Here is a 16,947-nt window from a genome sequence, read left to right on the forward strand (position 1 = left end):
GTAAACTACAGTCGTTTAACTGATAACTGGTCATCCTTAATCCATTGTTTTCTATTGCTTTGGTTTTTGGGGGGTTTTAAGAAGCAAAGGCTGTTTTTGTGCTACAGTATTTCCAGTGAAAGGCAAGAAAACCTTTCCAAAAGGCATAAAATTCAGTTCAGTTCATTGCTGTGAGCCGAAGTCACAGAGTTTAAGTGTCACACTGTCATAATAAACACAAAAAACATAATCTACTTGTCAGTAATTTGTATTTTGATATGGCTATAGTGTCAGGGAGTGATCAACAGTGAGACAATGATCCATTCAGCTCATAAGAGCAGTTAAGATCCACATTCACCAATTGATCGGTGGTTACTGGCCTGTGACCCATCTGTCACCGACCCAAAAACACCGCCGTGTGAGGTTAATGGCTCGCACAGATTCATCGATTTTGCTGTAAAATATCTGAGCAGTTTGACAGCATATAAAACCTTTAGTTGCCTTCTATTCTACTGCAACCACGCTTTAATGACTGCAGCTAATTTTGGGAGGAATTTATCATTTTCCTCTCAACTTTCACAAAAAGTTATTAGGGGGTAAAAGCGTGATAGTGTCTATTATCAATGATAGATGTCTGCTGCAGGGCACACTGAAGGTCTTTTAGAAAGAAAAAAAAATTCTACTAAATAAATTTTCCCTTTGTTCTGTTTTTCAATGTTAAAAGTAATATAAAGAGACTTTAAAAACAAATGAAAAGAAGAGATAAATTGCTGCATTCTCTACAAACACAGAGGCTTCATGATGTCAAAAATCAATTTAGTGCTCTTACCTGAGTTTCTGGTGTTGTTGTTGTTGTTGGTAGTCTGACTTTAACCTGGAATGCAGCCAAACAGAGGATTAACAATACAACATGTAAAAAGCAGATTCCACATGCAGCCCTTCTCTTCGCTGCTTCAATTTTACAGCAATGTAATTACACAAGCTTCCACTATAAATCACATTCTGAAGCGAGAAAAAGCTGCTCTTTAAAGGATATTTTGTACAGTGAGGCGGAAAAAGCAAAACAACAAAAAAGGGTAAAATGATAGAGTATCAAAGAACAAACAGAGCAAATTCAACATCTAAGCTCAAAACATCCTTCAGTCCTGAACCAATCTTCACCAATCTTTATTTAAAACTCCACTTGGAGAGAACTCTCGACACATTAGCTTCTCCTCAAAGCCAGGAGCATTTATCACATATGTGTGTGTGTGTGTGTGTAGGTGTTGGGGTGTGTGAGTGCGTTCATGTGTGAGAAAAAGAGAGCATTACAGCCAGGGAGAGGGCAAACTAGCAAGGGCAATTGCAGAGGCTCTGCCACTGTAATTACAGTCAGGTGTTTCTGCATCTCTTACACCGACAACTTACACTTTTGCGCACACAAACACACAGGTACACACACAAACACATATTCACAAGCACACAGATAGCTATTTGTATCCAACTCTTCACCAAGCCCTGACAAGCCATAACATACTTTATATACACATATTTAGACTGTTCTATTCTATTCTATTCTATTCTATTCTATTCTATTCTATTCTATTCTATTCTATTCTATTCTATTCTTCTAAGTCTAAACAGATTTCACACCTAATGGTGACTCTAGCCATGAATTATTTGTGTGAAACTGGGATGGGACCTTTCTGTGTGGAGTTTGTATGTTCTCTACGAGCATCATTGGGTTCTGTCCAAGCACTTTGGTTTCTTCCCACAGTTCAAAAACATGTTTCATAGGTTGATTGGTGTCTGTGGAGAGGGTGGTCTGGCATCTCTGCTTAGGATCCTGCCCCCACCACCCAATTCTACACAAGTGGTAAAAAATCAATGGATGTCTAAAAGTAGACTTAGGTTTTCAGATTGCAGGGGCTTTAAACATAAAAACCATTTTATATTTTAATTTATTGTAATGTATTTCCCTTAAATCTTCTAACAAAAGTAAGGTAATAAAGTCTTTCGTAACAGATTCTTTAGATCACTACCTACACTGTAGTTAAACAATAACACTCAGTGGAAGGACTCGCCTGCGTCTCATGTCCCTCCCTCAGGTTGTATGTGAGATCCTGTTGGATGTCTTGGACAAAATGGTGAGAATATTCGGGATAGAGATCCAAAACCTCGTAGAGCCCTTTCAGGTTGATGCACTGCAGGTCACAGTAGGTCAGGGCTTTTACATCTGCGTTGGTTTTTATTACTCGGTTATCTAAGGACAGGTTTGCCCCAATGAGGTCCCCTTTACCTGCTCAGAGAAAGACACAGAAGGTGGGTTAGAAAAGGGTTTAGTGCATGATGTTTTCATGGTAATAGTAGTTGGAGACACATTTTCTAATGCAGACACTCATGATTCACAATTTCCATTTGATGATGGGTTTTTGAGGGGACACTCATGGTGGAAGGTGTGAGAGGTTTTAGAGTAGAATAATGCTGGGACATCATGAAAACCTCTTATCCCTTCAACACTTGGCTCAAGGCCTTGTGTTAAAATGCATGTGGCTCTCAGCTCTCAAAAGCACTAGTTAGTAAGAAATTCATTATTATGCAAATCACTGGAAAGAATTTTATTCATCTGTCATTTCTTCATGTTCCTGGGATCTAAAACCCTCTTCTCTCTCTTTAAAAAAGGGTCTTCAGCAATAGTTTACCCTGCTTATTAAAGGCCTTTCAAAGTGTTCCGTTAAAAACAGACAATTTTCTTCACTCCCTGTTCACAGAAATACGAATTTTGAATAATAAGTGACTATTTGCCAATCTATGAATCATTTGGGAGCTAGAAATGCTATTTATCTAAAAGAAAACCCAGTCTGGAAGCTTTATCGTCATTTTTAAAGGCATTGCTAATATTATTTATCTTTATGTTTAAATTAAAAGTAATATTTTCCAGGAAAATTTTGTTGTACACAAAACAAAAGACCAAAAAAAATGAAAAAAATGATACCTCAAATACAAAGTAAACTTTTGTAATCCGAATCCTCTGTTTTGTGTATTATTTGAATCATCATCTAATCCCAAATAAAGAGTGGCATTACTGCAGGTAGCAGTAATGACAAAAAAATGAAAACTAGTCAACGTTTTCCTGATCTCATAAAAGCGTTTGACACCACTGACCATAAATTATTTTAAGAAAACTTAGCTTGTATGGTATTAGAGGATTGGCACTCAATAAAATTCTAGTTATTTAAAGATGCAGCAGTATGTACAAATAGATGATATAAAGTCTAGTTTATGAAACATAATGTTTGGGGAACCTCAGAGATCAGTCTTAGGTCCCAAATCATTTATTATTTGTTATTATTGTTATAATTGTTATTATTCTTTTTACATAAATTATATTGCCAGCACATTTAAATTATTAAAATGTATATTTTTTTGCAGATTACCTGTTGTGATGTCATTACAATGCAAAGTAACTAAAGTGAAACAAACAGAGGTACTAAAGATAAAATAATGTTTTGATATTTAAACTGTGAAAATTCATATTTTATGCTATTCAGTGATAGAAATAAAAACAATAATATTTCTGTAAATATAGGGGGCACTAACATTAATACGGTAAATAAAATAAAGTTTCTGGTTGTAATTGATGAATATTTTTCTTGGAAACCTCACAGTAGTAGTATAAAAACAAAAATAGCCAAAGGATTTGCCATTTTCACACAAGCTGAGATGGTCCCTTAACCATAATGCATTGCATGTACTGTAAAACTCTCTGATTGCTCCACACCTGCAATACTGTATAGAGATTTGGGGTACTACTTATAAAACATACTTAGCCCTTAATCTTAACATTACAAAAAAAAGCAACAAGAAATGTTACACGAAGTAAATATATAGACCCATCAGGAACACTATTCAGCAATACGAAAAAAATCTAAATTTAGTGACCTAGTTGATTTCAACATTCTCAAATGTATGAACAAAGCACACAAATTAAGACAAATTCAAATTTACATAAAATAACATAAAATAGATTTAGAACCAAGGCATTGAAGAGGTCTGTTTCAGTATACAGACCTATCGTTTGGATTAAATTGGACAAAGAAACTAAAAATACAAAATAAATTGCTGCGTTTACGAGTCTTATTAAAATGAGATGCTAAACAAATATTATAAATAGTATGTACAAGTATTTATCAAGCAAATATAATTTATACAACTTTAATTAGATGATGCCAATGAACCTTTGTGTAAATGAGGGTTTGTGTTGATACATTTGTATGTATTAATGTTTATTTAAAATGTAGACTGGGCTTAACATTCATGTTAAGATCAGTTTCATTTTCATTGATGTGCTTTGATTTACTTTTGTTGATGAGTGATAGCGGCAGATAATATACAGTTCATTTTCCGTCTTTCTGATCCTGATCCTAACTCCTAATCTGTACTGTATTGATGTTTTGTATTGTTATTGAATGAAATAAATGTTTAATTAAAAATAGTATGATGTAGTGTTGATGGGCAATTGAGTTAAATAAATCCTAATTATTGTCAAGGAATTCATAAACCTTGAAATGTAAAGTCATCATTTGATGTATCTCAAGGAGACAAAGCTTAAATATGATAGTTTTAAAGACGATGGGTTAATTGCTATGAAACATTTAACCCATTGTTTTCCTGTTTCTCTTTATTCATTTCTTTATTATAGTCTCTTCCGCCATTTTATTTGGCGCTTAACTTCTTTACATATCTATTAAGAAAATAAAGATTAAAAATGTACTTCTGTGTATTTCTTTATTGAAATTGTTGTGAATCAAGAGCAGAAGAAAAAAATGCTGTTTGAAAAAGAGCTTATTTGTGACCTGGAAACTATGCTGGGTAAGGTGCGATCAAGCATCTTTTTCCCTTTCATATATTCAGTAATTGTTGTTGTTTCTCATTCTGGCAATTTACAAAACTATCTCTTCACACACAGTTTAACTTTCTTTAAGATTTAACACAACACAGTCTGCCTTAGAGAAGGCCACCTTCTCTCAGATTTTTCCCAATCATATCTTATATCTGTCATATTTGTCTATTTCCACTGATCTCTATCCAGGAAGTTTTTCTTTTGGGAGAAATTTTCAATATCAGCCACACCTTATACACACAGTCAGCAAGCAGACACATAGAAAGACTTTCCACCTGCCAAATCCCCTGATGTCCACACACACACACACATCTTCATGCATTCCACACACCCTTTGCATTTTGATAAAAGTAGGGAACAGGAATGTACTCTAAAAAAGCAAAGATTATTAGAATTAGCAAGTCAAAAAAAGAATAAGTGACAGATGGAGTTTTGTGTCAAAAACTGGCATTCACACTGCTACCAGATTGCAGTACAGCTCAGCGTCATGAAGGTCAGAGAGCAAAAGCCATTAGTGACAGTCAGAATGTTAGACTTCAAAACTCTTTTCATCTGTCAGCGTGGAAAATTCTACAAAGCAAGGCAGAAACAGCACCCATAAGTGCTAAGGTGGTGAAAAAAGTAAATGCTTACATCTGTCCACCTAGGGTTTATGGAATAAAATGACAAAGATTAGAAAAATTAGTAGCACACCGCTCCTAAAAGTAATTTAATGTACATAACAAAGTAACGTAAGAAGACATGTAAAAATTTAGAAAGAAATATTTAATGGTGAATATACCAAGTGGTTGTTTAAATGTGTAAACATTAAAAGCTTACAACCTTTTTTATGGATTTTAATATGTGGTCTCATGATTTCCTTGTGCTTTTATAGGTCTAGTGTACGTTTTGGTATATTGTGACAATATACAATGTTTGAATGTTATAACAAAAATAGAAGTCACAGTGGGGCAAAACGGTATTTGTCAGTCATCCATCCCTCAAATTGTCCCACTTCTAAAGATGAGAAAGGCCTGTAATGTTGCTATTTATTTATTTTTAGTTACCAAATAGGTATTTTTCTGCATAATTATACAAACAACATATTAAGAAATCAAGCAAAGTGATTCACTGGATTGCTTTTTTTACATTTTGTCTCTCACAGTTGAAGTGTATCTATGATGAAACCTATCTTATCTTTTTAAGTGGGTCGTCTTGCAAAATTGATGACTTACCTGATACTTTGTGCCCCCCTGTACTTCTGAATACTATTACAACCCTGTCCTACAGGAATGACTTCTGTGTCTTTAGCAGAAGGAAAAAAAAAGTTGTTTTTTTGACATTTCATGCTCGGTGAGAACATTTTCAGTCTAATTTATCTGGTGATGCAAAATGCATATTCTGTCATGAGCCTGCACCTAAGACTGCAGTCTTTTGCAAAATCAAACACAGTTTGAAATTTTATGCACAGCAATTTCTACAACTCTTTTTCCACGTTGTTTTTATTAACAATTTGCTGTTTTGGGTTTAAACCTAAAACCTACCTGAGAAATATTGAGTAATATCAAAGTTTTCAGACTGGTTGGTTTTCTGGAATGAAACAGCTAAAAAGCACAATCACAAAAATGAGGGGAAAAAAGGTTCCCATGTGCATCATCCTAATTCATAATTTCAATGTTTACCAAATAACAAATGCAAAAATATCAGTTTTGGTTCCTCAATTTATCCACATATTTTGTCCTTTCATGCAAATGTTTTTTAAAATAAAGTAAATGCCTATGTCTGAATTCCTCTACTACTCCTTAACCCCTAAAAGACTATGGTGCAGGTCAATCAAGGGAATTTGAATGCAATTTGGACAAATGCACCCTCTTTTTTTCAACGCATTCATTATGCAATTGCTGAAGTAAAAACCTAATAAGTATGAACAGTTTACAAATGAATTCACTGTGTTCTGATGACAAAAAAACTGATGATATATACAAAAAAATTTAAATACGTTTTTTTCAAATGACAAAGTGTTGCGGCGCAATACATTGCGGTCTTTATTTGCCAATTAATTCACACTAGTTTTCTGCAGACACTGGGAAAGTTCCGGGGCACTGGATTTTGGAATTGTACATTTAGACACCACAAAAAAACGGCAAATGCCCCATGTAGTTTACTAAATGATAACTAGCAAGAGAGTTCTGACACAAGCAATTAGGCCTGCACAATATATAAAAAATTTAAATTGCTATCACGGTGTCAGCTTGTGCTTTATGCGTATCGCAAAAGATAGAGTAAACTGCGTTAAATGGTGACCTTAAATGTTTACACACACGCTTAAACAATCTCATGGCAGCTTGAAGCATTAAATATCTAATAAACCCCTTTATGCATTTGCACCCCTTCAGTCACTAAATAATCGAATGGAGCCCTTTTGTGTTAGATGCTCACCTCCCATGTAGATGTGAGTCATTACAAGTTTAATTTAAAATATGCTGTCTTTTATTTAAATGAAAGGGTTGGCGAAAAATGGAAATATTGGATGATTTGTTTTTTGCGCTGCTATTTGTTAAAGTCACGCAAGCTATAACGTCATCGCGACACTGATCACTTATTGTTGCCCTATGAGGTTTCCTCACATTGTGCAGCTCTACAACCAAAAATTTTTGAAAAAGTAAATTAAAAACTCATTGAAACTAAAACCATTCAACTTCGACAGTTAAACAAACAGAGCAGAGAGTTATAATGTTGTGGGAGAAAGAGCATGTTAATAGATTAATAAACTGGACATGTGTGGGCGAGTTAGCGGTTCAAGTGATCCATTAATCTCTGTATGTACAAGTAAAAAAAGGTCTGGTATTATACTAGACATAGGTCTGCAAGAATGACATTTGTCATGAACCAAAGAGTTTTGCTATAAAAAACGATAATCCCCTCCTTATCCCTTTAACCTACCCAGAATGGCCAACACCATGTCATCCTTCAGCACTTCCATTGAGCCAGAGCAGACAAAAAAGATGGCCTGGAGAGCATCACCCTGTCGAAGCAGGTACTCTCCAGGGGCGCAAAAGGAGGTCTTGATGTGCAGTGACAAGGAGCGCAGGCAGCCGCGACTGGCAGAGGCAAATAACGACAGCTCCAGGATCTCCTTGTTAAGATGCATGGTGATATCGGATCGCAACTCATCTGGAAAGTCCTTCAGCAGCTGTGGAGATGGCGTGGGGGGAAGCAGAGAATGAAATCGAGGGATGAAGAAAGAGAAAGGAGAAAGGAGTGTTGGAAGCATGACAGGTGTGAAAACACCACTCTGAAACTCAGTAATTTAATTTCCAGCATTCACTGCCCCTGTTTTGTGTTCTAACCTGTGAATACAGCTGTGAAACGTACCAAGTGAAATTTTCCTGTCAAAGCTGGAAAAAAGGCAAAACATTGCCAGTTGTTAATCTGTTGATCACTTTGAAAAGACAAAAACCTGGAGCTCACGGTCACAAAGACTTGTACTGTGGCATCAGGGCTAGGCTGACTTTAATCAACAACCCATCTATAATTCATCTGTCTGGGATTCGTCATCTTCACTCCATCTTGGCCTGGGTCTGAGTTCTGACAGCTGTCTCACAGGCATGGACACCCTGGAAGGATGAGCCACCACTCAAGTGACAGTTTCTCTGAGCTTGTCAAAGAAAGGTGCTGTTCATCCTGCATTTTGCTTGTGCAAACTAGTTTTATTTTACAGTTGACTTCAGTTTGACTGCCTGTGTGGTGTACTTCACACACTAATCCTTCCTTATTCTCAAAAATCCAAAAGTCAGGTTTTGTTCTAATGTGGCTAAGGCACTTCAGCCATGATAGCTAAATGTTATGCACAAGATTTCACAAATATTTGTGTGTCAAGAACACAATTATACATGATTTATCAAGAATGTGGGAAAAGTGATGTCTTCCTCTTATGTTGGGGTGTAATGAAGGCAAACAACATCATGTGTGCTAATGAGATGTGACCTTATGCGACCTGTGGGATTCTCAGCTGTAAACTGGCCAGGCTGGTCTGTTACAGTGACTGCCATCTGATTCATTGTTCCCTTTTTTGTTTTGGGAAATATCATTTGGTGTATTCCTGAGGCACTTTTTAGTGAACACGTTTTTTGGGGGAAAGCCGCATTGAACAGTGCATTTCCATTGATGAACTTACACTATATTACCAAAAGTATTGGCTCACCTGCCTTGACTCATATATCAACTTACAGCTTCAACCCTTCTGGGAAGGCTGTCCACAAGAGTGAGGAGTGTGTTTCTAGGAATTTTTGACCATTCTTCCAAAAGCGCATTGGTGAGGTCACACACTGATGTTGGTGGAGGCCTGGCTCTCAATCGCCGCTCTAATTCATCCCAAAGGTGTTCTATCGGCTTCAGGTCAGGACTCTGTGCAGGCCAGTCAAGTTCATCCATACCAGATTCTGTCAACCATGTCTTAATGGACCTTACTTTGCTTTCTCATGTTGGAAGTGGAAGGGGCCTACTCCAAACTGTTCCCACAAGGTTGGTAGCATGGAATTGTCCAAATGTTTTGGTATCCCATTCAGAGTTGCTTTCACTGGAACTCAGGGGCCAAGCCCAAGTCCTGAAAAACAACCCCTCACCATAATTCCTCCTCCACCAAATTTCACACTTGGCACAATGCAGTCTAAAATATACCGTCCCCCCCCGCAACCTCCAAATCCAGACTTGTCCATCAGATTGTCAGATGGAAAAGTGTGATTCACTCATGTCTCTGCTGCTCTAGAGTCCAGTTGCGGCGTGCTTTATACCACTGCATCTGACGCTTTGAATTGCACTTGGTGATTCGTGGCTTGGATGCAGCGGCTCAGCCATGGAAACTGCCATGAAGCTCTCTGCTTGCTGTACTTGGGCTAATCTGAAGGCCACATGAAGTTTGGAGCTGTGTAGCAATTGACTATGAAGAACCTTTATGCACTATGCGCTTCGACATTCACTGACCCCTCTCCGTCATTTACCTGGCCTACCGCTTTCATGGCTGAGTTGCTGTTGTTCCCTAACTCCTCCATTTTGTTGTGATACAGCTGACACTTGACTGTGGAATAATTAGGAGTGAGTAAATTTCCCGACTGGATTTGTTGCACAGGAGGCATCCTATGGCAGTTCCACGCTGGAATTCACTGAGCAGCCCATTCCTTCATAAATGTTTGTAAAAACAGTCTGCAGTGCTTGATTTTATGCAGCTGTGACCAGGCCAAGTGTTAAGGACACCTTATCATTTAGATGGATGAGCAAATGATATTGGGAATATCTTCTTATTATGACACTAGTGACCTCATGGTAGAATTTTGGCCCTAAGCCTGAAAGATCAAATCCCAGGTTGGGCCAAACTTTTAAAAATGGGACACAGTACCTCCCTGTTTGATATTCAGGATTAAGCAGTTGGATTGGAGGGGTTTGACCATCAAGTATGGTTGTGATTGCAGCTCACTGCTCCCCCAGGTGGATCCCAGGTCAAATGAGAAGAGGCAATATTGCACTATTGTGTGAAAATTAATGGGATTCACTTTGTCAAAACCTAGGAACATCCAGTACATTTCCCTTTCATATTAATCCCGTTTTTTGCTAAAAATTTTGTGGATGCTGAACTTTTATAATTTAAAAAACACAAGGGGAAGCTTAAATTGTCTTTAACGCTGCCACTGCTGACATTTTTAAGTGGAGTTTGGTTCTGCAGAATTTCCTGCAACAAATCATGGATGACTGATCCTGTACTTAACTTCTTACAAAGATAAACCCTATTAAATGATGGCTAATAAGCAAAGTGACGTAAAAGCTCAGTATGTGAGGCTCCTAGACTGTGTGTCTGCCCAGGTGGTCTGCAGCACGGGGGCTCCACAAGGGACAGTGCTCTCTCCTTTTCTTTTTGACACTCTACACATCTGGCTTCCACTATGACTCAAACAGCTGCCATTCCAGAAGTTCTCCGATGACACAGCCATTGTTGGACGCGTGTCAGAGGGAAACGATCTGGAATATAAGAAGGTGATCAAGGACTTTGTGGACAGGCGTGAACTCAATCACCTTCACATCAATGCCACCAAAACGAAGGAGATTGGTGGTTGACTTCCGCAAAAAGGCTTCTCAGTCTCTTCCAGTGGTCATTCAGGGACTGGACATCAAGAGGATGGATGTGTGCAAGTACCTGGGTGTTCACATCAACAATAAACTGGACTGGTCAGATAACACAAGGGTCCTGCATAAGAAGGGCTAGAGTCGCCTCCACCTCCTGAGGAGACTGAGGTCCTTTGGTGTGTGTAGGCTACACTCAAGACCTTCTATGAAACTGTCGTTGCGACAGCAACTTTCTATGTTGTGGTCTGCTGGTGTGGAGGAATGAATGAAAGGGACTAAAATAAACTGGACAAGCTGGTGAAGAGAGCTAGCTCTGTCCTGGGCTGTCCCCTGGACTCAGTGGACTCTGTAGGTGAGAGGAGGATGCTGACCAAGCTGTCCAGCATTCTTAACAACCCCTCTCACCCTCGGTATGTAATGGTGAGGACCATGAGTAGCTCGTTCAGCCAAAGATTGCTGCACATCCAGTGCAAAAAGGAACGATACCGGAGGTCCTTCGTCCCAACAGCAGTCAGACTATACAATGACACATTCTGGGACTGAAACCGCTGCTGTTATTTATCTAATTATTTAACTTGTTATTTATGACGTGTACTTTTACTTCCACTTTCTATTATTACTATTTTATTCTTACTCAGTGCTACTTTGTTTTTTTCTAACAGCTATATTTCTTGTTTTTGGCTGCCGTGACAACTGAATTTCCCTCCGGGGATCAATATAGTCCTTTCTTATCTTATCATATCTTACCTTAAAAGCACACCAAACACCCACATTTAAAAGATAAAAGAGATTAGATGATTTCATTTCTCTACCTCGTTGCAGTCAATGCCGTTGTTGACTGACCAGGTGGTCTGAAAGTACTCCAGCATTCGCTGCTTGAGGCTCTGAGGCAGGTGATGGATACGTATGAAGTCCTTGAGGTCTTTAGTCCTAGTGTGATACTGGGACCAGCGGGAATACATTCTCTGGATGATGGCTGTTACGTTTCCAAAAACCAAGGCGTGCATCAGTGCTGCAGGGAAGAGGAGGAAGAAGAGAGCTAAAGTAAAGGTGCTGAAAGGTTAGACAGGAAAAAGATGGTGGAATAAAAAATGGATAAAATAGTGGAAGAGTAAAATAAACAAAAACAAAAAAATACACAAATGCAATTCTGGCATAGAAAAAATATATTTATGTGTTATCATTAGGGATCTCAACAAGTGAAAAAAAACGAGATAGGGCTTTACAACACCTACTGCTGTAGGAAAACTAAGAGAAATGTAGAAAAAAAGAACTCTTTTAGAGATTTAAGTCACACAAACTGGTTCAGTATTATCAATTAGGAATAATAGAATAACAATAATTTTTGTCATGCATCACTGCCTTTATTTGATTCTTCTGATAAAACAAGGTGAACATGTTTCAATTAAATGTATGTCTGGTAGTTCTGCTCTACCCAGAAAAGAACATCAGTGTCAGGACCGACTGGATTTTATTTGATTAGTTTGAGAAAGCTGCCCTTTCCACAGCCACACATAATGTATTCTCTTAATCCCATTCAGTGTTCAGCAGTGCCACAGCTGCGTCACACACTGCTATACATGAAAGCGTGGCTGCTACACCAGTGATCACTCTTTTCAACTCTCAGTTCGAGACAAAAAAAAAAAAGAATTTTAGGAAAGGAAATCATGTAGAAGTGTGAAGTTAAGGGTTAGTTCAGAAATGAAAGGAACTTTGCAGCTCTTTTAACTCAGTGGGACTTCTTCATAAATGTCTTAAAAAGATTTTAGTACCATTTTCCTGAAATATTCCGGATGCGTTATTACAGATTTGTTGGCCCCTTTAAAGGACGTATAAACCTGGATATTTTTTAATCAAAAAGATTCGTCTCTTGTTCCTCATTAGCATCAGATTTACATAAGAACACACCCTGCTGTTTCTCATATAAGAGAAAGGGACTTAACGGCTGTGAAAAAAGCTAAATCTAAAAATACCTTTGGTGAGTTTTACAAATGCAAGCCATGTAAATATATCCTCCTAACATAAATGATGCATAAAAAGACCATAAAGAAGAAATCATGATAGTTCAGTAAATGTTATCTTACTGTAGGTTTCTTTAATGCAATCTAAACTATCTGCCCAAATCATTCACATCATGTTTCAGCAAGGTCATCATTGATAACAGAGTATTTTTTACTTCTCTACTTTCAGATTTTTTTGAGTGGTGTTTCTGTTTAGTACATTAATAAATCAACTTATGAGACTCTTTCAGGAAGCATTTTGTTGACTTTATTACATCAAGTCTATCCACTCCTAGTAATTTTTTGCAATATATTTTAAAAAACAGGCTTCATGGAAAAACATTATTAGACATTTTCACATAGAAAAACATCTCCTTACTGTCAAAAAAACAAAACAATAATTCATAACAAAGTCCACAGCTTAGCATTCATTAAATGTGCTGAAGTGATGCTAATAATTTTCTTCTTTGCCAAGAACCAGTTCCAAAAAGAAAATATTTGGGGATTCCAAAATCTTCACAAAATGTAAAAAGAAGTTTTCTAGAAAAAAAAAGGTCTATGGTTTGAGGAGGATCTCAATACAGAAGACCAGAAAAGGGTTGATAGAAAAACAAAATAAATATTACATAAACTGAAGTCACAATTAAAGAAAAAACTACTAACAAAACTGAACTGTAACAGCAAAATAAAACACATAAAAAATTGAAATCTGAATGAACTGAAGCAGTGTTGGCAAGCAAAGATTGCAGGCTGTAACTGAAAGAGTTTAATATTCTGACTGATAAAATAATTATTAACATAAAGTTCTGATGATGATTTGTGAAAACAGGTGGAATTATGACAGCTGGAAAATTCCATTACAACATGATTAGAATAAAACTAGCAAAAATAAAACAATGCTAGATTAAAACAAAACAAAACAATCAAACACGAGGGGTTATTAAACAGTAAGAACTTAAACCAAATAAACTAAAATTATTAATAATTTAATGTAAATATGAACAGAATTTAATACTTACAAAATGAAACTCAACTGTTGTAATTAATTTATAGCAATAAAAAGGGGGTTCCTACAAAAAATAATAATGGAAAGGGAAAAAAGATTTGTTTATCAAATGATACTTTGGATTTTTTTTTAAGTTTGCATTCTTACATGTGATGTGTCTGTGGCTTCTGACACCCTGGAGCTGGTTAAAAAAATTTAGTTTTTGTCCGAATCTACAATGATTATTAACATTTTATTACCAAACAAATTTAACTTTTTATTATGTTTTCTGGCTTTTTGGATTACCTTATATAATGGTGGGAGGTAATGAGTGACAATACCATTTTCAGAGCACATTAATGTTACTAAATGTTTATAAATCAGTTGTATTTACTTTTAAAAGTCTGTTATGTTTGTTTACCTCCTATTAGCATGACACAAATTGAGAAGATCTTCTCTGCATCAGTGTTGGCCGACACGTTCCCAAAGCCCACACTGGTTAAACTGCTGAGGGTGAAGTACAGCGATGCGATGTACACACTCCGGATTGAGGGACCGCTGGTGGTCCCATTAACTTCAGCCATGGCGTGATACGGCGATTCCAAACGTTTACCCAACTCATGGAGCCATCCTGTTTCAAAAGGACATCAATGCAAGGTAAACGGTCTCACAGTCTTAGATGGCTAACCAAAGCAAATGAAAACCTTGCAGACCCACTCCGATCATCTTTTGATCTATTGTAAAAGTGTTTCCCTAGGTCTTTTAATTATAATTACCGGTATGTCCTTTTTAGCCAAAACAAAAAAAAAGTTGTTTTCTAGGACATAGTTACTGAAAGGCAAAGCTCTTTTCAAACTCCTGATTCACAATGATTTAAATAAAGAAAAACTTAGAAATGCGATATTAAGCTAAATTTTCTCTATATATGTCCTCCTTCATCAGAAAAATGGCACAAGAACTTGTGAAATATGATGATCATCGGAGTCTTAAAACTTTCCTGGTGTGTCATTTTAATCTTGCGTAGGTTTTTTAAAAATCAATTTAATTGTGACTTTACCAGACAGTTTTCAAAGTCTGGACATTTCGTTTGTCTCTCGTTCATGCTATACTCAGAGGAACTTCTGAGCTTCAACACGGAAAGCAGAGCAGATGCATGATAGCAGGAGCTCATACCCAACACTGTGTGGAGACATGAAGTTCATCCCATGAGTCTCTTGCAGACACTGATGAATGGTAATTGGATGGAAACACTTCATGGGTGCTAGGATTCAAAACTCACCTCAGCATTAGAAATGAATAATTAGGACACAAAACATTGATCCTGTGTCAGAATGCTGTTTTGTGACAATGAAAGGCGGTGATATTAGAAAGGAATCTTTCTTGCTTTATCTGAGCTGGACTGCAATTTCAGGGTTAAAGAAAACAGTAAAAAAGATTGCAGCTCATCAAGAGCAGGGGTGCGTGTAAAACCAAAATCTGCCCTACCCTCACCAAAATAAGTTCTGCTGACATTTATTCTGGAGTTCTGCTTTATTTTGAAAAATGTATACTGTATGCATTTCAAATTATAATTCTATTCTTCTTTTGTTGAAAAAGACTTGTTCAGTTGCTTTTGGAATTTCTACTCAACTATAGGACATACTGCATATTTTTATAATCTTAATGTTTATATACAATTCTGTATAACATTTCCAATCATATCAATTCACATTTTAATTGAACGTCTTCACAATGACTATGGTCTCTCTGGGTCAGTTTTAAATTGGTTTATATCGTGTCTTAATGGAATAACATTTAATGTGGCTGTCGGTTCTTCAAGCTCTGAAATTAGAGAAATAACTTGTAGCGTTCCCCAGGGTTCTGTACTAGGCCCTATTTTATTTATTTTATATATGATTCCTTTTGGGAAACTTATTAATCAATTTAGCCACATCTCATATCATTTATATGCAGACGACATCCAGCTCTACTGTTCTTTCACGGAAAATGATTACTAAAAACTACAAAATTTGCTGAATTGCTTAACGAGCATTAAAACATGGTTGAACAGTAACCATTTAGTCCTAAATACTCAGAAAACCGAGACACTTATTTTTGCCCCTGAACATAAAATCCCGTCCATCAGTCAACGCCTTGGGTGTCTGAGCTCTTCTGTCCAGTCAAGCCTCAGAAATCTTGGGGTGTTGTTCGACAAGTCTATGTCTCTGGAGAGTCACTCAAAACAGATAGTGAAAAACTGTTTTTATCATCTGAGGAACGTGGCAAAATTAAAAAGTATCTTGTCTTGATCAGACCTGGAAACAATTATCCACGCTTTTATTTCCTCTCGTTTAGATTACTGCAACTCTCTTTTTACCTGTTTTAACAAACGTTCCCTAAACCGTTTTCAGCTTGTCCAAAACTCTGCAGCGAGGCTTTTAACAGGAACAAGTAAATGGACACACATCACTCCTCTCTTGTCTGCTTTACATTGGTTACCTGTCAAATTTCGAATTGATTTTAAAATTCTACTTTTAGTTTTTAGAGCCTTGCATGGTCAAGCTCCGACATACTTATCTGACCTTTTAACCCCATACTCTTCGGCCCGATCACTGAGGTCTTCCAACCAGAATCTTTTAAGCGTTCCAAAAACCCGCTATAAGACTAGAGGAGATCTGTCATTTCAAGCTGTTCTTTGGAACTCCCTCCCATTGTCGTTGCGTCAGATCGATTCCGTTGAGTGTTTTAAATCTCAGGTCAAGACGTTTTTATTTAGGAGAGCTTTTAGTTGATTTAGTCCTAGTTTTACCACGTTTTACTGTGTTTTATTTTACTATTATTTACTTTTATGCTCTTTGTAAAGCACTTTGTGACTTGCTCTGTGAAAAGTGCTATAGAAATAAAGATTCTATTCTATTCTATTCTATCTTTTGCCTGCCTTATTCTTTCGATTGTATTATATTGAAGCACAAAGTAATCTGCTGAATTACTTCTGTTTGCAGCAGAACACCTGCTGTGCTTAAAGG

At 37.0% G+C, this 16,947-nt stretch overlaps 1 protein-coding gene across 1 annotated transcript in view; it reads right to left on the reverse strand.

Moving 5' to 3' along the window:
• Positions 1-16,947, reverse strand: part of kcnh8 (potassium voltage-gated channel subfamily H member 8) — a 71,863-nt gene that overhangs the window by 18,000 nt on the left and 36,916 nt on the right. Inside the window, exons 8-12 of the mRNA XM_011480853.3 lie at positions 14,364-14,573; positions 11,770-11,969; positions 7,784-8,033; positions 2,043-2,257; positions 809-853 (exon numbers count right to left, since the gene is read on the reverse strand). Coding sequence (XP_011479155.1) covers positions 809-853; positions 2,043-2,257; positions 7,784-8,033; positions 11,770-11,969; positions 14,364-14,573 — 920 coding nt within the window. The remainder of the gene's footprint in view (positions 1-808; positions 854-2,042; positions 2,258-7,783; positions 8,034-11,769; positions 11,970-14,363; positions 14,574-16,947) is intronic.

The sequence above is a fragment of the Oryzias latipes genome, chromosome 11, assembly GCF_002234675.1.
Source record: "Oryzias latipes chromosome 11, ASM223467v1".
In the NCBI taxonomy this organism is placed as follows: domain Eukaryota; kingdom Metazoa; phylum Chordata; class Actinopteri; order Beloniformes; family Adrianichthyidae; genus Oryzias; species Oryzias latipes.